Source organism: Natrix helvetica (assembly GCF_964273705.1).
Source record: "Natrix helvetica genome assembly, chromosome: 2".
Lineage (NCBI taxonomy): Eukaryota > Metazoa > Chordata > Lepidosauria > Squamata > Natricidae > Natrix > Natrix helvetica.
Window position 1 is genome coordinate 119,006,224 of NC_138552.1, and position 24,662 is coordinate 119,030,885.

Here is a 24,662-nt window from a genome sequence, read left to right on the forward strand (position 1 = left end):
AAAGATCCAGCAGGATCCACAGATTTGTATTTTGGAAGAGAGAAGTAAGGAAAGTACTAGATTACGGGTGTCAAAATCAGTCGCATCACGTGATCATGACATTTTTTTGCCTTTGAGGAGCCTGGGAGGGCATGGCCTGCACCTGATGCATCTGGCCCGTGGGCCGCCAGATTGACACCCCTGTACTAGATTATTTCATTCCATTATTTTCTTTAAATGTAGCCTGGGTCAGTTTCATCCAGAATCATAGAAGACTTTAGAGCTTTTTAACAGCATTCTCCAAGTTGATAAATTGACTTCTTTGCACCAGACTCCAATCCTGATGACTGTGTAACAATGGCCTCCCATCCATATCATTTCAAAGAATTTTTCTATAATTCTGATTAGGTATCTGTCTCCAATCTAACCCCCTGTCCCCCAAGCAAAAGTGGGAAACAAAAAGAATGAATATTGGCTGAATATGGTTTCAGGGTTTCTTTTCATTACCAAGTATATGGTCATGCTCCAGAAAATGCTGTTGCATCCTTCCTATTCAGCCTTGCAAAAGTGAAGATACAGCCAACAGAGCAGGATTAGAAGACCTGTCGTTCTATGTCATCTGACAGTGGAAGGCCGAGGTAGAGAAGTGTTTTGAAACAGTGCCTGAATCATAACATAGAAATGCTAATGTTGGAGGGAGGGAATGTGCTTGGGTGGTGGATTGGAGATGGACCTTGATGTCATAGGTTGTCAGTGTCATCTCCCCTGAGTTCTCCTGGAGCCTTTAGTTGGACTGATGGTTTCTAACATTTGCCCACTCTGGAGGGCTTGCAGTTTTCAGAAATTCATGCTTATATATGAGTGTGAGTGGTGTGTGATAAACAGATGACAGTGTTTTTTTTATTTTTCCCCAAAGGGATCTAAAATGCAAAATTGAAAAAGAAAGCACTAAGCGGGAGCTATTGTCCAGTCAATCCCACCTTAACGAAACACACTGTATCCATTGCCTGCAGCCCTTTAAGTTTCTATTAAGCAGCAAACGCCAGTGCTTGGACTGTCAGTTGTACATATGCAAAAGTTGCAGCCAGTACAACAAAAAGGAGCAAGGTTGGATGTGTGATCCATGCCGCCTAGTTAGGTAAGTGGGCTAGACAAGAGTTTTGTCATCTCCTTTCTTTATTACAATTCTGACTAGACATTAAGTGGTAACTTTCTTAAACTTTTTAATTTCTCATGTGAAGCATAGCTTTCATGACTTAGCAAGTCTTACAAAGAATATTGTGTTTAGTTTGTTTAGTTTTGGTTCATTTGAATTTACCTCCCGTTAGTAATGCTGTATATCCAGAACAGAGAACTAGTCATGATGAGAGAAAAATTATGAAACCTGCATGGTGATGAATTGCAAACTGTACCCTTTTATCCTTGTGACCCAATGCTGAATGCAATTATATAAATTTTGTGTCATGCTGTTACAAAGTATGTTTCATCACTTGTTATCCCTTCTCTCTGTGGACATCTATGAGAGTAGAAATTAGAGGAAGGAATGGATTGGGGGGCGGGGGGGGGCAGGGAGAGAGAGAGAGATACTGACATCTTCCATTATTAAAAGGAGACTCTTAAACTATAGTTATCCAGAGGACACAAAACATGTCTTCTGGATAAGCTTGAAGCAGCTTCCCCTCTCACCCTCATTCTTATAATATGAGAGTTTGATCCACTTTCTAGATTGGCAAGTATTTAACACTATGTTAAAAATGTTTTAAAATATATGTATAATGCCATATTTTTAAAAGTTAATTGTGCAAAGATAAGAGCTATGCCTTGTCCTTGTTTGGTCTTTTAAAATGCTAAAACAATAACAGTTTTTAAATCTTTAAAAAACACTTTTTCATGGATTTTTCCACTGTTATTTATGGCCAATACTTCTGTTTTATCTGCCTCTTCTGCTGTACTTTAGCAGCCATTTTCTTTTTATTTCTTACTTCCTAGGCCATCAAAAACTGGCAATACTAAGTAACTAATCAGATTTACCCTAATTTCTTCAGCAACATCATTGCCTCAATTGATGAGTATTATTCATATAATCTTTATAGAAACTTACAGATAATATGAATAATCCTCATCAATTAGGGACTATTCCATATCTAAACAATACCAAATGTGGGACATTATTTAGAACTTTTCTGAACAAGGCTCTTACTTTCTGACTCAACACCACATTATCTTACTTCAAAACTAAAGGCAATTCTCTTTGTCTAGAATAATTTTGAGAAAATGCAGCCTTATGTTTGCATTATTCATACACAGATAACTAATGCATTGTATAAAAAACCCTTTAATCTTGATACTTTGAGCCAAAAGTTAAGAAAAATGCGAGTAACTGGCTGTTTGAAGAGTTCCCTCTTAAAATGAGAACAGTCAATATGTAAATTGTATTTAATTAATTAATTAATAATTTTTTATGTCACCATCTCACTTTTAAGGCAACTTTGGGTTGGCTTGCGGGTTACGTTGGTGTTGAAACAAATTCAAGAATAGCAGGACCCTGTTTTTTCTATTTAGATGACTACCATGAATATAAGTAATGTATTGACAGTGCTCGGGTTTATTAGTTACATGTGAAAGCATTATCATTTTCTAGAATATTTTCAGTCTTCCTCACTGAAACCAGTCACAATATTTTAACTGATAGAAGATTTGGAAGAATTGATCCTGGCTAACATGTGTACTGTCTCTCATATCTTGGGCAGGATTGTCAAAACTGGATCCTTGGAATGGTATTATGAACATGTCAGAACTCGTTTCAAGCATTTTGGAAGTGCTAAGGTGATGCGGTCTCTCTATGGGAGGATGTCTCATGGACAGAAAACAAATTCTACTTTGCTTGGTATGAGCAATGGTCTTATTGAAATCTTCTCAGTAACTTTCTTTAGAGAGCTTGGAAGATTCTATAAATCATCGGATACCGAATTAAATAGCACATCACTATAATTATCTCTGAATAACTGCAGTCTATTTCCACATGTTACATTACTCTCAGGCCAAAGAATGTGGTTTTCCAGCTGGTTTGATCCCCATCAACTTTATTTTAGAAGGTTAATCACTACTGGGAAAGGGTTTGGAAATAGTGAGTTGGAATGAGTTATTTGATAAGTATTTCATTTTAAAATTAGGGATATCCATTTGAAAGTAAAAAGACCCACTATTCTAAAGATAATAATATGAAAAAATTGAAAGAATAAGTTGTTTGTAACAGTGAAAATATCAATTAAGTGTTTAATGGTCTTTCATATTTTCCAGCATTCAAACTTGGTATGTTGGGCCAGGAGAGATAATAATATATGGAGAGATAATGTAATAATAATTATATAATATCACTTTCTTGATTGCTTCAAATAAAGTTTTGTGACACAGTTATACTGCCTCCAATATAGTAATTGAAGGTGTCTAATTATGAGCTCTAGGGTTTACTCTTACCTATCCTTTTCATTAGTAAAACTAGGAATATTCTGTTCTAAAGAATCATTGATTTCTACCATCCTTTTTTCTCAATGACCACAGAATAATTACCAGAAATAATACAACTGAAAATTGTATCAAAAATATACTTGATTGATAAGCAGAAGTTTCTAAACAACAACATTGCAAAACGTAAGAAGTTATCATTATTATGCTATGCTTTTTATTGAAGGAAAGCATTATTCTCTTGTAAATATAGTAGTCCTGTATAGGGTGCTTCAGTTGGCAAGGGAAGAAAATGCTTCAGAGAATGTGACGGGACATGTATAGCTCCATCATTGAAGCTGCACAATCCCAGGGGAATGTATTTTTAACTTAAGAAATTTAAGATAGGTCTGTGCACTTGAAAGCATGTTTTCCCTTGAATGCAAAGAATTGCACAGCCCAATTGATAATATATATGTTTTTAGAACTGTGGTATGGTTTTAGAACTGAAAATGTCACGTTGTTTTACAGATAATCAGGGCTTAAACTGAGCAAGAGGGTTGTAGGGATATAACACTGGTTGTAAACAGCCTAGTATTGTGGAGTTGGATTTGAGTAAATATATTCTTCATATAATATACTTCATACTATAAAAATATCTGCTTCTGTAAAAGCCTTAAGGATTTGTACCTTTTTTTGTTTAAATAGCCACAAAAGAATTGTCATATGTCTGTGTACAAGCATTTATGGAACTTTGCTTGTGGTTATTTTCTTTCCAGTTATGGCTCTTTGGATCCAATTTAGAATTTCATTCTCTTAGCCAAAATGCACTGATTTTCTGCTGGTTTGTTGGGACCTTAACTTCCAATGTCTTTCCTTTAACACATTTTTCAGTATGGTCAGAGTTTTCTCAAAGCTACTTATTTGTGTTTAGTGAACATCCTATTGTTTGACACTTGCTTGTTGTATTCATCACCTCTCATGCCACAGATAAGCTTCATGGATAGTCTGATTTTTCAGACACTATTTATTTTACTATATGTAGTTTTATATATTTATGTTTCTTAGAAACTCTAAAATGAATTAGAATATATAAAATAATATATATAAAATGAATTAGAATATATAAAAATAAAAAGTATAATCTTGAAATTACAGATAAGAAATAATGCATCTTTTGAGGACGGGATATACATATTTTACTAACTGAATGAATAACAAACCAATAACTAAATAAAATAAACAAGCCAGTTTGGAGTAGTGGTTAAGGTAGAAATCAAGAGACCCTGAGTTTTAGACCCTCCTTAGGCATAAAGGCAGCTTGGTGACCTTGGGCAAGTCATATTTTCTTTGCCCTCCGATGCAAGCAGTGGCAAACAACTACCAAAAGTCCTTGCCAAGGGACTTGACTAGGCAGTCTCTAAGAATTGGATACAATTGAACAGAAGGGAGGAAAAAACCCTACAGACTCAGCCAGGTTTGAAGCTGAGGCAGAATATGAAAACCTGTTCTGACCCCCCTCTCCACACCTGTAAATAAACCCGAACACAGGCTTGGCTGTTTGCCACTGTTTAATTACTGAGATAACGAATCCTTTGGCTGAGGGCCCAGACAACTCACGTTCAATAGAGCAACCAGATAATTCAAATGAAGCAACGCAGATAGTCCAAACAAGCAGACACGGCTAGAATACACTGATAGAACTACTAATTTGAATGGTTGTTTCCTGCAAATGTCCCCTCCCAACACCTCACCTATAATCTCTCTTGGGAGGGGCCAATCCACACCACCTGTGCTTAATCATCTTCTGTGAGTCTACCTACGGAGTTGCTGCTTCTGTTTCTCAGCCCTTCTCAAACTAGCATCAGGGACAAACTGCCTTTGATCCTCCCCACTGCTCCATGCCTCAGGCGCCTCCTGGTGGCCAACCAGCCTCTCTGGGCCCTGCTCTTGAGTCTGAACCCTGCACAGGGTCCTCCATATCGTCCAGGGCAAACTCATATGGTTCCTCGCTATCCGAGTCACTCAGCAGCTCACCCGGATCCTGCTGGGCCACAACACTATCCCTAACCGCAGGGCCCTTCCCCCGGGTCTGACGCTCGGAGTGCGACCTCAAGGGTCATTGTGCATGGTAGGTCCACACCAAAGCGGGAGCGTACATGTCCGTCACATCGGCCCAAGTCCCCCCATGCGGCCCATTGTCCTTCCAGTCCACCAAATACTGGAATTGTCCCTTTAGCCATCTTGAGTTCCAGATCGGATCACCTTGTGCATAAGCTGCTTCTCCACCTCACGCGGTGACGGCTGGGGCGGAGACGGTGGAGAGGACAAGGCGACCGCTCAGGGACCACGAGTGAGCGATGGAACACCGGGTGCACTCGCATCAAGCGTGACAAGGTCAGGCGATAGGCCACCGGGTTGATGACGGCCTCCACCAGGAACGGCCCAAGATAACGGTGGTCCAACTTTTTAGCCGGCCGGTGGGATGGGAGGTGTCGCATGGACAGCCACACATGAACTTCCACAGCCAACTCCGGCACCGCACACCAAGACCTGTCCACTACCCTCTTGTAGTTCTCTTTGGATTGAGTCAGATAGTGGCGCACCACTTGGTGGACTGCCTGGAGCTCCGAGAGAAAGTCCTGCCCTGCAGGGACCGGGGAGTCGACTGGGGTAAGAGGAAAGCGAGGGTGGTACCCGACGTTAGCCAGGAAGGGCGTCATCCGCGTGGAGGTGTGCTGCGAGATGTTAAATGCAAATTCCGCCACGGCCAGGTATTCCGCCCAGTTGTTCTGCTGCTGATTCACGAAGCAGCGCAGGTACTGCTTGAAAATCCCAATCACCTTCTCCGTCCGTCCGTCCCCCCGTCGGTTTCAGGATGGGGCGCCGAGGACAAACAAATCTCAACATCCAGAGCCTCCATCAGCCATTTCCAGAACTGGGCCGTGAACTGCGTCCCACGGTCCGACAAGACACGATCGGGTAGGCCATGTAGCCGGAAGACGTGCTGGATGAACATGCGGACTATGACGTCTGTACGTTGTGTCATAAGTGGGGCCACCAAAAGTACGGGAGACCAGGTTCAGAGTCTTGAAAAGGCAAAAATGTCCCGCCGCCGGATTGTCATGGCACTGGGAGAGAATAAGTCCCTGGAGGGGCCCTGCGGGCAAGAGGTCGTTGTCAAAGGTCCACGGGGAGGCCGGCCCTACCTCTGCCCTCCGTTGCTCCAACCACTCGTCGCACCGCTGCAAATCCCGTATCTGAGACCGTTAGTCCACAGGTTCGTGAGCTGCAGTGAAGGATTCGACAGGCAAAACTGCCCGGGGTGTAAGCGGGTCTGCGGTACAAGAGTAATAATAATAATAATAATAATAATAAATATTTATTTCTTAGCCGCACCCTCTCCCGAAGGACTCGGGGTTTCCTGGACAGGGCATCCTCTCCCGAAGTACTCAGGTTTCCTGGACAGGGCATCCGCCCTTTGGTTGCATGCGCTCGTAATGTAGGTCACTCAGAAGTTGAACTGGGCAAAGAACAGAGACCACAGGATCTGGCGCTGGTTCAGCTCGCGCGCCATTTTCAGGAACTCTAGATTCCTATGGTCCGTCCAGAACTTGACTTGATGCCTGGCCCCCTCCAGGTGATGCCTCCAGGCCTCAAACACCACCTTAATGGCCAGCAACTCCTTCTCCCAGATGGTGTAATTGCACTCAGAAGGATTGAGTTTCCACGAGAAGAAAGCACAAGGGAAAAGGATACTGCCAGGGGTGTGAGCCTGCACTAACACTGCACCCACCATGATGTCAGACGCTTCCGCCTCCAGCACAAACGGACGATCTGGATCAGGGTGCGTCAGGATCGGCTCCTTCATGAAGGTGTGCTTCAGGGCCTCAAACGTGTGTTGCTCCGTGGGCCCCCAGCGAAATGGCACTTTCTTCTGCAGGAGCCGAGTGAGGGGAAGCAAAGCTGGGGATGAAGGTCCGGTGGTAGTTGGCAAACCCGAGGAGTCGTTGGACATCCTTCGCTCGCCGAGGAGGTTGCCAACTGTGCAAAGACACTACCTTGTACAGCTCTATCACAATTCTTTCAGGGGAGATACAGTGCCCCAGGACCTCGATGGTAGTCTGCCAGAACTGACACTTCTCCAGGTTCGCGTACAAATGATGCTCCCTGATCATTGCAGCTCCAGGAGTAGGTGCTGCTGCTGACCCTCCCGAGAAGCTGAGTAAATCAAAATGTCCTCCAGGTAAATAACGACAAACTGGTCCAAGAGGTCCTGGAAAATATTCATAAAATGATGGAAGACGGCCGGGGCATTGGTCAATCCAAACGGCATGACCGTGTACTCAAAATATCTGTACCGGGTGCCGAAGGCTGGCTTCCATTCATCCCCCACTGGACTCTGACCAGATTATAGGCGCCACGTAAATCCTCTTTCATGAACACCGTCGCCTCCCGGAGCCGTTCCAACAACTCAGGAATCAGGGGCAGAGGGTAACTGTTGCACACTGTGATTGCATTCAGACGACGATAGTCACAACAGAGTCTCAGATCCACGGTCTTCTTGACGAACAAGACCGGGGAAGACAGTGGCAAAGACGAGCACCAAGTAAAAGCCCGGGCGAGGTTCTTGTCCAGAAAATCCTGCAATGTGGCCAATTCTGGCACGGACATGTAGTACAGGTGGCCTCCTCGCTGAAGTCGTCTGCGAACTCTGCTATGTCCGCCGGCAAGGACACCCTGGGCGAACTCAGCACCTGGCCTGCACAGACGTAATGGGTGTGGTCGACACATTGCAGGGAAGGGAACGAGACCAGGTTCTGGGACCAATAAATCTGGGGGTCGTGCGCCTGCAGCCAAGCCAAACCCAGGACCACGGGGAAATGCAGGCCTGAAGCAATGTAAAACTGGATGGCCTCCTCGTGATCCCCGATGACTAGGCGCAAGGGCTGTGTGGCAGCCTTGATGGGCCCATACAGAAGTACCAGCCGTCAATGGTCTCAACCAGCATCGGTGGGTCCACAGAACACAGAGGGACGGCATACTTGGTTGTAAACGCCTCATACATGAAGTTCATGGTAGCCCCAGAATCGACCAAGGCATGGGCCAGAATCTCCGGTGGACTACCAGACAGGAGAATGCGTGCTGCCAAAATCAAGTGACAGGGAGGGCAGTCAATCTCAGTCTCAGAGTGCACCCGACCTAAGGTCTCCCTCAGGTCGGGCTCCGTCCATTTTATGACAAGTTCTGGAGCTGAGGGGTAGGCCCCAGACCTCGCAGCCCCTTACTCTTCTTAGGGCAAACGGCTGCCAGGTGCCCAAGATCCATGCAATAAAAGCACAACCTCTCTGCGCACCGTCTGTCCATCTCAGTTCGCGACAAGCGGGGTGTGGCGGCACCCAAATCCATGGGCTCCTCCCGTGGAGCTAGAGCTTTCTATTATTTTCCTATGCTGTTTCATTAGTGTAGTAATTGGGAGGGTGGAATAGAAAGGAGTAGAATTGTGGAATGCGTTGTTGTCATTCTTTTCTAGAAGCCAAGGTGATCTTTTGTCTCCGCACCTTGACACCTGACCGGAACAAGAAGGGTGGAGTTGTCGGGGTCGAAGAAGAAGATTGGACCATGTGATGGATTTATGGGAGTGGGCATAAGATTATGAATTTACAACTGGGTAGAATTTCAGGAAATAAATCAGAGTTGGAACTTCACAGATGTGCCAACATGTCTGCTTTATTAAATTTGAACTTTAAGGATAGCTCTGCCTTGGACTTTGATTAATTTCTGCATGATATTTGGAACACTGACATTATTCCAACTCTCCTTTAAAAAATTTACTTTCATAGGGTTACTGAATCCCAGTTCTGACCCAATCCTGGGCAAGATGAAATTTCAGTGAAGATGGAGGAAGAAAAAATTGCAGCAGAGAAGGCTAAAGATAACGGATCACTTGTGTTTGTTGATACTATCTATGTTCCTTCTAAAGAAATAGTTGAAGTTGGACTTCCAGTTCCGGCTGCGGATCGCGACGGGCAAGTTTTGCTCGCCCCGCACACTCCTGGTGGGCTCCCCACTGATCCGGGGGGCACAGGACGCCCTGGAGGGGATCCTGCCAAGGGGGCGGCGTAGCGGGGGACCCCCTGTGTCGATGGCAGCCGGGGGGGCTCCCTGCATCGCCCTAGGCACCGGGAGGCAAGAGGGGAGGCGCCGCGGCGTCTTCGCGATGAGGTAGCTGGAAGAAAGCAAGATTTGAAGGACGCAGCTGCTGTGCGGTGAGGTGGAAACTTCCCCCCGTTCCCTTGTTCGACTGAAGGAAAAAAAAATTGCCAACTCTTTAGAATTAACTTTCAACTTGATTTGGAGAAGTGTGATTGGAGGGAGGGGGATTTCCCCCCCCCCCCTTGGACAAGCGGCTTTAAACGGTTTTGCTCTCTGCCCCCAGAGGAGGAGGAGGGGGGGAGCCATGCAACAAAATCACGCTCATAGCAAAGGCAGATTTTGGACTGCAATTGTGTAAATGAGATGATGATCTGAAAACTTTGAAAACTTTTGGTCTTTGCCTTCTGATCCCAGAGCTGGCAGGGCAAGATGGCACACTTCCGTCGTCTTCATAGACACTGAAACTTGTCTCCACCCATAGAAGCTTCAGGCATCTTTTCTTTGTCTCCGTGACACTCAGATAAATCTCTTGCTACATTTTACTCTGCTTGGAACACTTTATTGCTTTATTGCCAGGAGCTGAATCCAGAAAAGGTTCCTATCTGCTTGGACTCCCTGCCTCGTAACCTCACGGCGGTTTTCCTCCCTAATTGTTGCCTCTCTGTACTGACATTGTTACCTCTTTGCTTATTACAATGCCACCCAAAAGACCACCCCTGGGGAAGCCGGGATTTGCTGTCTCCACCCCAACATCTTCAGCGTCCAGCCCCAGTGGATAACAGACTTTAACTTCTTTGCTCCAGCCCAAGCCTTCTGAGGTGGACTTTCAGCAGATGTTCCAACAACTCTTAAAGGGGCAGGAGGATTTAAAAAACCAACTAAAGGAGATGAATGAGCAGCTTAGAGAGAACCAAGACCGGGTGATTAACAACACAGAGACTGGATCTTTTGGAGGAGGGGACGGCTGAGATGAGGGGGGAAGTGAGGGGAGTGCAGAAAGGGAACCAAGAGCTTGAGAACCATCAGATAAAAACAGAATTTGAAAGAATGTCATTTTTCCTTAGATTTCAAAATGTGGTTGAGGCTGATGATGAAGATCTAAGGGACATTATGACAAACTTATTGGCTGAATACATTAAAAAAGACAAACAACAGATGGGGTGGGACATGGACCTGGTATATAGAGTAAATTCAGCATATGCCAGAACACATAATGTTCCAAGGGAGGTACATATTAAATTTCTCGGAAAGACCACAAGAGATGAGATTCTGAGTGCACAAAGGGGGCAAGTATTAAAATACCAAGATAGAGAAATAGCCATTCTGAAACAGATCCCTAAGAAAGTGAGAGATAAAAGAAAAAATTATTCGCTATTAGTGAAGAAATTATACCAGAAAGGGGTGTGGTTTCGATGGCTGAAGCCAGAAGGTATGCTAATATTCTGGGAGGACACGAGAGTTAGAATCAACACAACCACAGAGGCTCAGGCCTTCATGGAAAAAAATAAAGTCCTCTTAGATAAATCTGATAACACTGCACAGGACATACAGGACACGGGAGGTGCCAGAGCTCTGCTGGAGGGGGGAGAAGGGGCAACATCGAGAAAACTCAGATCACAAAAATGAACAAGAAAATCTGTTTGATGTAAAATGATTGAAATTATTTGAAGATAAAAAGTTTATATGCTGACAAAATACTACTAACTAGTAAGAATCTAATGTATTAATAAATGAAAAGTATGAGAATGGGGGGGGGCACTTCCTGCATATTGTAACTGCCAAAATTTGTAACTTATTCCACCACCCCTTTCCTTGTTTATTTTTTAAAAAACCAATAACATTTTGTTTTTTTAAAAAAAAGAAATAGTTGAAGTTGCAGACATGAGGGAAAAAGAACTTTGGCTGGGAGCCCGGCGAAAGGAACCAACTCCCAGACTTCCCTCGCAGACGGAATTAGACCTGCGAGATAAAGCCTCAGGATTGATAGCTTCTCAGGAGTGCCTGCTAGAAAGAGAAAGGGCCACCAGGGGAACTCTGACAGACGACTGGATGATGGCCAGAAGGTCTAATGAATGGAGATCCCAGCCGCCCTCACACAGCCATTCTTTGATGGGCCTCCAAGACCAATTCAGACGGCTAAACGTGAGTGGAATCAAATCCCTCTGGGCCACAGGACCACCTAGGTGGAGGCTAGAACAGCCCACATTCTCCTTTCCTAGCAGAGAATTTACTACGCAGTGGAGTGGAGATCTTGGCTCATTCCACACAGCAACCAGCGAATCAACCCAACCCCTCACTACTGGAGAAAACCCAACATCAGTCACATCGGCACCCCTCCCTCCTGGAGTGCAACCAAATTGGGAAGTTAAAGCCAGCCAGCTGAAAGGGGCCTGAAACACATTCACCTCCCCCCAGCTGCAAAGGGGTGGCTCCAAACCCATGATTCAAGCAAACCCAGGGTGGGCTTTCTTCCCAGGTCATGGATGGGCTCAATGTCAGTGGATGCCTGCCCCTTCCCAGCAGATGGCACCATTCCAGATAGCTGCCCCTGGCGCAGAACCAGGGACTGGGACCGCCACTGGGTCCAGCCCCCCCAGCAATGCCTTAACAGGCTTTTGCCCAACCGATGGATGTGGCACAACAAAGGGGCTTACCACCCCAGGCAGCAGGCCAACAGGCTGTTCCGGTTCAACCACCAGCGCCCCCTCCAACACCCCCATTCTTCCGTGCAACATTTGACGGAACCCCAAATAAGCTGGCTTACTTCATGAATCGAGTATTGGCGTACGTTGACCAAGTAGGCCCACAATACCCATCTGATCAAGAGTTGATCCAAAAAATAGCCGAGGGGATGAATGAAGTAGAGGCTGCACAACGGATAGCGGAGCACCATGAGGAAGCAGCTCCTGAGTTAGATGATATAACTGGGTTCATCCAACTGATGCGTGCCCGATTTAACAATGTGGCCCAACATGTGGATACTGAAGACCAGATCGAGGAATTGCGACAGGGTGGTGGTCCCATGAAGGAATTAGTTTGGGAGTTCTGGAGAATAGCTGGGAGACTACGATACTGGCCAGAAAGACTCTTGGTCTACATGTTCAAAAAGGCCTTAGATCCCAAACTGAAAGAAGCTTGTGCCGTAAGGGGAACCCCAGATCGTCTCCAAGACTGGTACACCACTGCAATCATACTGGACCATGAGATTAACACCTACCGAAAGCCTAGTACCGGAACCCCTGCCAAAAAAACTTTGGCCCAGGGAACGCAGAGGCAGCAAATTGAAAAACCTCCACCAACCCCTCGTTCCTTGGGGCCCATTATAAAGTGCTACTGATGCGGTCAGCTTGGCCACAGGGCATCAAAATGCTGGGCTCCAGCCCCTGTTGCACAACCACCTGCCGGAGCCACCACCTGCCGGAGCAATGAAAAAAAAACCCAGAAAACCACCAGAAATGAGTCGTCTGGTACAACAACCAACGGAGGTGGAGAGCCATGCCAATGAAGAAGCCCCTGCCACCTTGGAGGAGGACGAGGAGGAAGAAAATGCTGAAGACGATTTAATGGTGAGTGCACCTACCCGCCCCTTTCAGATAAAAGCCAAACTCCCAAGTACCAAAAACGGGGGTAGAAGGGGAAGTGGGGGTGATCGTAGATACCGTCTGCACCCGCTGTTTAATCAGCATGTCAATAGTGGAGCAACTAGGTATACGCACAAGACCCCTAACCCATCCTATTCAGTTTGAGCAAGTAGATGGAACCCTAATTGAGGCTTCGGCTACGAAGATCACCGAGTTAGTAAAGCTGATGATAGGCCGCCACTATGAGTTCCTCAGATTCATCGTGGCCCCTAGAATGCAGGAGTCAATTATCTTGGGACTTGCGTGGTTGGACAAGTGGGACCTACTGTAAAGTGGGAGGACAGCGTTAGAAAATTGATTATTGGGTTTGGGCCGTTACCACTGGTGGAGCCAAAAGGCCACCAAGGAACGATTGGAACCAACAGCCGAAACCATCCAGAACCTGCAGCAACTGCAGCAGACACCAAACCTCCGGGAATCCAACGAGTCCCAAAGATCTATTGGGAGGTGTTCAGTGAGGAAGAAACTACCTTCCACCTCACCGCCCCACAGATTGTGCAATAGACTTCAAACTTGGGGCAACCTTAACCAAAGCCAAAAATGTACTCTGATTCCCAAGGAGATGATGGAATTGAGGGACTACATCGACACCAGTTTAAAAAGGGGGTTTGTTGAACCAGCAAAATCAAAAGTAGCGGCTCCAGTGCTCTTCAGAGAAAAGAAAGATGGGCGAGTTCGCCTCTGTGGATCTACGAGCTTTTAATGCAGTATGCGAAAAGAACACCTATCCCCTCCCCCTCATGAAAGATATGTTGAACCGCTTGGCTAAAGGCAAGATCTTCACCAAGGTGGACTTAAGAAAGGCGTATTACCATATACGAATCCGAAAAGGGGATGAGTGGAAGACCGCTTTTAACACTCCCCTGGGTAGCTTCTAGTACAAAGTCATGCCTTTTGGACTTCAAGGAGCACCCGCAGTATTCATGCAGTACATAAATGAAGTGCTACATGACCACCTGTACCGCAGAGTACTCGTCTATTTAGATGACATCTTGATCTTCTCTGAGCCCCTGGAAGAACACGTGAAACTGGTACGGCAAGTCCTGAAAAAACTTCTAGCTGCCAAACTATATGCAAAATTGTCGAAGTGTGAGTTCCACAAGTCCTCACTAGATTACCTGGGGTATTGTATCTCCAATGAAGGGGTAGAAATGGATCCAGGAAAAGTGAGAGCCGTGTATGATTGGAAAACTCCAAGCACTCGCAAACAACTGCAAAGCTTCCTTGTATTTGCAAATTTTTATAGACAGTTCATTCCGAACTTCGCTGAAATTGCCCTACCATTGACTGAGCTATTAAAGACGGGGCCTTCCCCAATAAAGCCGAAAGCAAACCAACCATTAAAATGGACAATGGACTGTCAAAAAGCCTTTGAAAATTTAAAACGACTATTTGCCCAAGAGCCCATATTGTAACACCCCATCCCAGAGCGACCATTCATAATCCAAATGGATGCCAGTGATGTCGTGATAGCCACAGTACTACTGCAAAAGAATAAAGAAGGCCACCTCTTGCCATGCGCTTACATCTCCACGAAACCGCTACTGAAAGAAGGTGGACCATTTGGGAGAAAGAGGCATTCGCGATCAAGTGGAGCATGCTCGCCTGGAGACATCTCCTGGAAGGGGGGGGATATACCGTTCGAGGTATGGACTGATCATAAAAACCTCGAAGCTCTCCTTGCCCATCGGAAGTTATCCCCCAAACAAGTTCATTGGGCCCAATATTTTCAAAGGTTCAAATTTGAAATTAAACACATTCCCGCAGGAAAGAACTTGTTAGCAGATGCGCTGTCAAGAAAACACCAGTTTTACAGTAAGAAGGAAGAAGTTGTCCACCCCATCATATCTCCTTCTCACCAAACGGCAGCTCAAGTAACCACTCAAAGCCAAGATAAGCTGAAAACCGAGCTGAAAGCGGCCCGACGGACAGACCCATGCTTCAACAACAAGGACATCCTAACGATGAATGATGGTTTAGCCTGGAAGGGGTCCAAACTACGTCCCTGCAGAGATGAGGCTGCAAGTGCTACAGCAGAGTCATGATGCGCAACTAGGGGGCCATTTCGGATTCCTAAAAACTCTCCAGCTTGCCAGGCGTCAATTTTGGTGGCCAAAGATGAAATTGGAGGTGGAAGATTATGTAAAAAGCTGTGCTACTTGTGCCACAATGAAAACCCCGCCGGGAAAGCCCCCTGGGTTACTATAATGAGTGGCCAGTCCTAGCCGACCATGGGAAGAGATCACAATGGACTTCATTGTCGAGCTTCCAGACCGCAGCGGTAATAGAGTAATCTGGACAATTATTGATTTGTTTTCCAAGCAAGTGCATTTCATCGCTTGCTCAGGCCTGACATCCGCAAAGAAATTAGCAAAAATGTTTGTGAAACGCATTTATCGCCTGCATTGGGTGCCAAAAAGGATCATTTCAGATCTTGGAGTTCAGTTCACTGCCAAGTTCTGGAGAGAGTTCCTTAAGTCGATCGGGTCCACCACGGGACTCAGCTCAGCATTTCATCCCAGCACAAATGGGGCAGCAGAGAGGGCCAATGCGATGGTGGAACTATACATGCGGTGTTATGTGGACTATCAGCAGGACAACTGGTCGGACTTGCTATCCTTCGCCGAAGTGGCATATAATAATGCAGTCCACAACAGTACCGGATTAACTCCTTTCCAGATTACCAGTGCCATGGAATTCGTTCCCATGCCTGAGCTGCCTAAAGAACCTCCCTCCTCCATGTCTCTGAATGAATGGCTGGAGACACTAAAGAAGGGATGGGAAAATGCGAAAAAGGCCCTAGCAGATGCGGCAGAAGCCTACAAGAAGCAAGCTGAAAAAAATTGCTCCCTCCAAACCCCCTTTCGGGTGGGGGACAAAGTTTTTGTGTCTACTAAATATATAAGATTAAGGATGCCTAGTAAGAAATTAGGTCCAAAATTTCTAGGTCCTTTCCCAATAGAAAAGATAATTAACCCAGTTACAGTTTGACTCAGCCTACCCAGAATTCTAGGGAAAATTTACCCCGGTATTCCATTATAGCTTGTTGAAACCAGTAATGGGGTCTAGCATAAGGCCATCCACCCAAGCTCCCCCTCCTCCTGTAGTGGTAGAAAGGGAAACACATTATGAGGTGAAAAAAATCTTAGATTCCAGGCTGTATAGAGGTCGCTTACAATATTTAGTGCATTGGAAGGGGTACCCTTTGAAGCTACGTGGGTGAAAAGTTGGGATCTAAAAGCGGATAACTTAGTGAAACAATTCCATGAGAAGTTCCCCGGCAAGCCAAAGGGTCCCCCTGGGGGAGGCAGAGGTTGTTAATTGTGTATGATAACTTCTAATTTTAATTTTTTTTCCAGAAAATGTTTTTCTTCTGAGGAGAGGCCGCCTGTCAGGCCTGCAATTATATTCATTTTTAGGATCTTTGGCCTGCCATACTTTCTATTATATTCTATGCTGTTTCATTAGTGTAGTAATTGGGAGGGTGGAATAGAAAGGAGTAGAATTGTGGAATGTGTTGTTGTCATTCTTTTCTAGAAGCCAAGGTGATCTTTTGTCTCCACACCTTGACACCTGACCGGAAACAGCAGAGTGGAGTTGTTGGAGTCGAAGAAGAAGATTGGACTATGTGATGGATTTATGGGAGTGGTCATAAAATTATGAACTTTCAACTGGGTGGAATTTCAGGAAATAAATCAGTTGGAACTTTACAGATGTGCCAACATGTCTGCTTTATTAAATTTGAACTTTAAGGATAGCTCTGCCTTGGACTTTGATTAATTTCTGCATGATATTTGGAACGCTGACAGCAGATAGTCCAAATGAGCAGTCACGGCTAGAATGCACAGATAGATTTTCTTAACTAATAATTCGAATGGTTGTTTCCTGCAAATGTTCCCTCCCAATGCCTCACCTATAATCTCTCTTGGGAGGGGCCAATCCACAACCACCTGTGTTTAATCATCTTCTGTGAGCGGAGTTACGGAGTTGCTGCTTCTGTTTCTCAGCCCTTCTCAATCTAGTATCAGGGACAAACTGCCTTTGATCCTCCCCACTGCTCCATGCCTCAGGCGCCTCCTGGTGGCCAACCAGCCTCTCTGGTCTCTGCTCTGAGTCTGAACCCTGCACAGGGTCCTCCACATCATCCAGGGCAGACTCAAATGATCCCTCGCTATTCGAGTCCATTAGCAGCTCAACCGGATCTTGCTGGGCCACAACAAAAACCCCTATATAGGCATAAAGCTGCTTAAACTGGCCCTCCTCCATTGTCCTGCATGTTTTCCCTCTTTTAGTCTCTCTATTAAGAAGGATCAGAGATTTCCGGGTGGTAACGTCGGGACGAGTGTGGGGAAGAAATCAGGGCTCTGACTTCTTATCTCAATTTGGAGGACCCCTGCGGGGATACGTTGATCTTGGAGAGAGGAGGAGTAGGGAAACCATAGGACTAATGAGGTGGAGGGCGTCCGCCTGCTACGACAAGGGGATACCTTTTTAATCCAGCGTCCAAGCGTCTGCCTTGTTTCAATGGCGGACTTGAAGTCTCAACAAACTAAAAGGGGAAGGAAGAATTTAATCAACCTGTTGTGCCATTGAGTGGATTAGTGGATTGGCTTGCGAATGGAAACAGCAGTGAGTGTTGGCAGAAAAGGAAGATCACAGAGAAGAAAGTTCAAAGCAGTGAGTAGAGATCGGGTGAGAGCCCTATAAGCGAGCGGCCACCTGTAGGAATGAGAGCGGTAGATTTTTAGAGGCAAAGACCGGCCTGAAATAACTAATTGGCATAAGTGAGCGATCAGAGGGGAGACAACAAGAAAGAGCAAGAACTGACTCTTAAGACATACAGACTCAAGGGGTGGAAAAGAAACCTAGAAAGAAGGAGAACTTGGAGAACGATGGTGTGCTTGGGGATGGCGGCTGACAGATAGCAGTTAGGAAAAAGAAGAGGACAACAGATGATAAAATGGGAATAATACAACAAACACTGGAAGAGGAAGGCTGATGCAACAGCAGCTCGGAGGGTCGTTTTAAGCATTCCGAAGGCTTCAGGGAAGCCTCCGGATGGTCCCTGAAGCCTCCGGAGGGCCTCCGGGGGGGCGGGGAGGCTCTTTTCACCCTCCCCAGGCTCCTATAAACCCTCTGGAGCCGGGGGAGGGCGAAAAAAGCATGTAAAAATGGGGGGGTCATGCGTTGTGTGCACATGCGCATGGGGGGGCGCACGTTGCATTATGGGTACGGCACGCCCGCACACGACCCCCCTGCACTCCCCCCACTTGTGGCACGCGAGCCAAAAAAGGTTCGCCATCGCTGATATAATATATTCTCAGTAATATCTAATGTAACAGTGTATAGCCTATTAGTAGCAAATTTAAGATTGTGATTAAAAGAGGGGAGGGGAAATATTGATAGGGGGAAAAAAGTTGAAATAAAAATAACAGTCAAGATATTGGATGCTAATTTGGGACAACATATATAATATACTAAAAGAACAAGATAAAATTTTAAAAGAGATGGCGAATATCACAACAACATCACTGAAAGCAGGGAAAAAGACAACTGTAAATCCAGCGACTGCTTGACTGCTTCTCCAGCATCCCAGAGGTCAACAGAAGGAATGGCTACAATGGAAAAAACAGATTCCAGATCGAATATCAAAAATGTGCAGGCAGCATTGCTAACCATCCAAGAAACTATGACCAAGCTTCAAGAGGCAGTAGCTAAAAACCACAGTGAATTGAAAACGGATATGAATGAAATGAAAATAAGAGATGAGTGAAATGAAAAATGAAGTTAAAAATGACATACAGAAATTAGATGATAAAATGGGAATAATACAACAAACACTGGAAAAAGAATGAACAGTCAATAAAAGCAGTAGAAAAAAGAACAGAACAGAGAAAAAACTAGACTTAGTTGAACAGCAAATGAAAACATCAACCAAAAACTTAGAAGACTCCCTCATCCACCTGGAAATGGATCGTGCAGCATTTTATCTCCGATTCCAGAATGTAACAGAGACAAAAGAGGAAGATTTACAAATGATAATGTCAGAATTAATAGCAAAGATATTACAGAGACAAGCATGAGATCCTAAATGAATTGGACGATATATACAGGGTAAGCACTAATTTGCCAGAAGACCGATTGCCTAGAGAAGTACACATTAGATTCGCGAGAGATATAATTTATAGAATAACAAGAGACGAACCGATGGTGTACAAAGGAAAAGAGATAAAAATCCTAAAACAAATCCTGCGAAGATTGAGGGAGCAACGGAGAGACTATCGATTTCTGGTGACACAACTGATTAAATGAAATATACTATTTAGGTGGTTGGTACCTGAAGAGATGCTGGTAACTTGGCAGAAGAAAAAGATTAAAGTTGACAATCTGGAGAAGGTACAAGATTTATAGAGCAACTAGTAGGCCCGGAAGAGGAACAGAGCAGTAAGAAGGAGTTGGAATATAGACGCCAGGAAGAACAACAACAGAGAATAACGGAAGGAGAACAAGGAAAGTAGTAGGGGGAAGAAAGAGTAACAGAGAGAGGACGAAGTGAGACCAAAAACAAGGAGCCAAAAAAGAAACTAGAGTTAAAAAATTTAGAGTTTAAAAAATAAAGATAGGTAGAGAATTAGGAGGATGGAAGAAGAAATTCAACAAGATATGAAATACCTGGAATGTCCTAAATTAGAAAAATTATAAGTAGCATCAGCAGAAGAAAAAAAAAAGGGATAGTGATATTTGTTAAAGATGGGATAAAGACAAATTTAATTTATGCAGACCCAAAGGGAAGAATATTAATGATAGAGATAGGGATAAACCAAAAATCAGTACTACTAGTAGCAATATATGCCCCAAACGAAAATCAGAAGGACTTTTATAAAAAAAACTACATGAAAAAATTAGAGAAATTGGAGTGAGGAATATCTGCATAACAGGATATTATAATGCCATAATAGACAGTAAAAAAAGATTGCGTAAGTGACAAAAAAAACTAAAAATAAAAAAAGTATTACCAATAACCTGTTTTGAGATGTTGGAGGAGCTAAATTTGATAGATATTTGGAGAAAAATGGAACCAGAAAAAAAACACAATTTACCTTTTACTCCAATCCACATCAATCCTGGTCACGGATTGATATGGCATGGATGAATGGGGAAATTGGGGGCAGAAATACATACAATTGAAATATTACCAAATACGTGGGCGGATCACAACCCCATTAAAATAATTTGGGATGGGAAAAAAAACTAGACAAAGATGGATGTTAAATTTGCAAATATTTTTTTAAAAAAAATATTCAAAAATGTAGAAACGAATTCGAGTTATTCCTTGAGGAAAACACAAAAGAACAGACATCTTTGCAAAATTTATGGGACACCATGGAAGCTTATTCCCATGGAATTTTTATAGCGTATTCAGCAAAAAGAAACAAAGAGAAATGGGCACAACAGAAGATATTAGAGGAGGAAATTAAAAATTTAGAAATTGAATTACAAAATAAGCCACAGAATGACAAAATTAAAATGGATTGGATGTTAGCAAAACATAAATTAAATATATCAGACCAGAAAGAAATGGTAAAGGGCCTAAAACTAACAAAACGTTTTTGAGCAAGCAAATAAACCGGGGAGGTGGTTGTCATACAGATTGAGAAAAGAGAGAGAAAAAAGATTAATATATCAACTTCAAGAGGAAACTGGTGAATTACAACATACAATGGAAGGGAAGAAAAAGATTACATACAAGTACTTTTAAAATCTGTATAAAGGAGAACAAGCAGATGAAAAACAAAAGAATATCTGAACGGAAAAGAAACACCCTCAATAACAGAAGACATGAAAGAAATTTTGTAAAAAAAATAACGAAACTAGAATTGAAACAGGTGATCCAAAAACAGAAAAATAATAAAATGCCAGCCCAGATGGATTTCCAGTAGAATGGTATAAAATAATAGATGAATTGAACGAATTGATAAAACCCTTGATGTTGAAGATGTATAATGAGGCACTGATGAAAGCAAAAATACCGGATTCATGGAGGGAAGCATATATTACATTAATATTTAAAGAAGGTGCAGATAAAAAACAGATTCAAAACTATAGGCTAATCTCATTGTTAAATGCAGACTATAAAATATTCACAACAATAATAGCGGAGAGATTGAAAAAACTATTAAATGACTACATACATCGACCAAAATGGATTTCTCCCAACAAGACAAATTAGGAATAATACTAGAATAGTAGCAAATATCTTAGAATACTATGAGGCGCATCCAGAGAAACAAGTAGCACTTGTTTTTCTGGATGCACAGAAGGCATTTGACAATTTAAATTGGGAATTCATGAGGCAACAAATTATGAATATGAAATTGGGGACCAATTTGAAAGATTAATAGAAACGATATACTCTACCCAAAGGGCAAATATATTATTAAATGGGGAAAGTACAGAGACCTTTAAAATAATGAAAGGAGTAAGGCAGGGTTGCTCACTATCACCTCTGCTATTTATCCTGACACTTGAAAGTCGGCTAATAAGAATTAGACAAAATTCGGAGATAAAGAAAAACTAAAATTAAAAGAGAGGACTATAAAATTCGGGGTCTTTGCAGATGATTTGGTATTCATTATAAAAGATCCGCTAGAAACAGGAAATAGTTCAATGCGAGAATTAGAAAAATGTGGAGATGTAACAGGGTTAAAGATTAATAGAGAAAAGACTAAAATGATAACTAAAAATTTGAAGGAAGAACAAAATAAAGAATTAGAAAGAATAATAGGACTGCAAGTGACAAAGAAAGTTAAATATCTTGGAATGTGGCTAACTGCAAAGTGCTAAACTTTAAAAGAAAATAATTATACAAAATTAGTGCAACAAATAAAAAAAGATCTAGAATATGGGGGAAACTACAACTATTATTATTAGGGAAAATAGCAACAATAAAAATGAATGTACTACTGAGAATATTATACTTATTTCAAACAATCCCCATAAAATTAGGGAAATCTTTTTTTACCGAATTGAATAAAATTATATTAAAATGTATATGGCAAGGGAAGAAAGCCAGGATAAATAAAAGAATACTAACATTAGAGGGTCACGATTTGCGAACCAGATGGCAGTTTTCTTATTGGAAGAGGGTAAAAAGAAACAAAATCCTTTCATAGGCACTGTATTAGAGATGCACTGATACAGGTCTGGAATAAAATTAGAGAAAAATACTACATGAAAATACGACATGGCTTTCCACTATGGAAGCCATGACACATCCCAATACGCTAGATCTATTGAAAATGGTTAAATATAGTGAAATTTTAGACATCCAAGGAAATTTGAAAACAAATCGGGAATTAAAGGAGCAAAATATAAATATAGACTGGTGGCCATATCTTCAACTACAGTCGAGATACAAAAAAGATGTAAAAGAAAATGGAATATACACAGAATTACAACAAATAGATAAAATTTTAATTGGCCCGGAAAATAAATTCATAACGAAAATTTACATATATTTATTAGAAGTAACATTAGAAGAAGAAAAATTTAAAGGTTGCATGATAGCGTGGGCCAAAAGCTTTGGACACAATATAGATCTAGTGGATTGGGAAAGAATTTGGAACACAAATTATAACCTAAAATAGCAGTTAGTAGCACTCAAAGAAAATATGTATAAAATGTTCTATCGTTGGCATTTACCACCCACGAGATTGGCTAAAATGTACCCAAACATGAACTGCTGGAAGTGTAAAAAAATGCAAGGGACTTTCTATCACATATGGTGGACCTGCCCGGAAACACAATAATATTGGACAAAAATCTGGAAATGGGTGCAAGAAATTACAGGAGAACAGATAAAATACAAACCCGAAATCTTTCTGCTGGGAATAATCAAAGGGAAATATACAAAGAAAATTAAGTACATATTAGCATATCTGCTGAACACAGCTAGAATAGCGTTTGCCCAATGCTGGAAACAAAATAATATCCCCTCGGACGAATTAGTGATACAAAATTTTTTGGATTGTGCAGAGATGGACAAATTTACACTAAAATTAAAAGACAAAGAAAAGTCGGAATATTAAGAAATTTGGAACAATTGGTACAAATGGCTACAAAACAAGAATAAAATTAATTAAGCTGGAAAAATTGTGTGTGTGTGTGTGTGTGTGTATGTGTTGTATTTGTGCTGATAAATAAATAAAGGGAGACTAGTATAGATCTATTTCAACCTATTTAGGTCTCATCAGCTAGCCATACCCTTACTGGGAATCGAACCAGGACTGTATTGCATATTAGGCCGATGTTATTGACAGTAAGCCACAGGCTCTCTTCCTTATCAGCTAGGCCAGGGAAATAGGTATGTATTTGTGTTACAACCCCTGGTATGCCCAAATATGGGATGGAGCTCACCACTCCCCCTTTCTGTCCTTCGGCTCATTACAGAGGACCATCCAGGCAGAAAACCATATTTTTATTTTTAATGTTGCCTTTTTATATTTGTGTTGTATTTGTTCTGATAAATAAATAAAGGGAGACTAGTATAGATCTATTTCAACCTATTTAGGTCTCATCAGCTAGCCATACCCTTACTGGGAATCAAACCACGGCTGTACTGCATATTAGGCCGATGTAATTGCCACTAATGCACAGGCTCTCTTCCTATAAGCTAGGCCAGGGAAATAGGTATATATTGGTGTTACAACCCCTGGTATGCCCAAATATAGGAGGGAGCTCACCACTCCCCCTTTCTGTCCTTCGGCTGGATGGTCTTCTGTAATGAGCCAAAGGACAGAAAGGGGGAGTGGTGAGATCCCTCCCATATTTGGGCATATCAGGGGTTCTAACACAAATACATACCTATTTCCCTGGAGTAGCTGATGAGGTGTTGTATTTGTGCTGATAAATAAATAAAGGGAGACTAGTATAGATCTATTTCAAGCTATTTATTCTCCCTTTATATATACGTCTTTGGTTGTTCGGGTTTTCTCCCGCGTAGAATTGGAAGTATCTTCACGACGTTTCGATGAAGTCTCATTCATCATCTTCAGGCTGGTGCTTCCGGCTTGGTGCTTCTGGCTTGGTGCTTCCGGCTTGGTGCTTCCAGGAGCACCAAGCCGGAAGCACCAAGCCGGAAGCACCAGCCTGAAGATGATGAATGAGACTTCATCGAAACGTCGTGAAGATACTTCCAATTCTACGCGGGAGAAAACCCGAACAACCAAAGACGTACATACAAACACCCGCGAAAACCTCAGAAAACACACACACACACACACACACACACACACACACACACACACATATATATATATATATATATATATATATATAGAGAGAGAGAGAGAGAGAGAGAGAGAGATGATATAGATATAGAGAGGGAGGGAGGGAGAGAGAGAGAGAGAACTGTATAAAGGTTTATAAACAGGAGTGAAATAA

The 24,662-nt window shown here is 43.0% G+C and overlaps 1 protein-coding gene across 2 annotated transcripts in view; it reads left to right on the plus strand.

The window, feature by feature from the left end:
* Window positions 1-24,662, plus strand: part of MLPH (melanophilin) — a 153,189-nt gene that overhangs the window by 21,895 nt on the left and 106,632 nt on the right. For both annotated transcript variants that reach the window (XM_081941281.1, XM_081941282.1), the window contains exons 3-4: window positions 896-1,117; window positions 2,730-2,866. In XM_081941281.1, coding sequence (XP_081797407.1) covers window positions 896-1,117; window positions 2,730-2,866 — 359 coding nt within the window. The remainder of the gene's footprint in view (window positions 1-895; window positions 1,118-2,729; window positions 2,867-24,662) is intronic.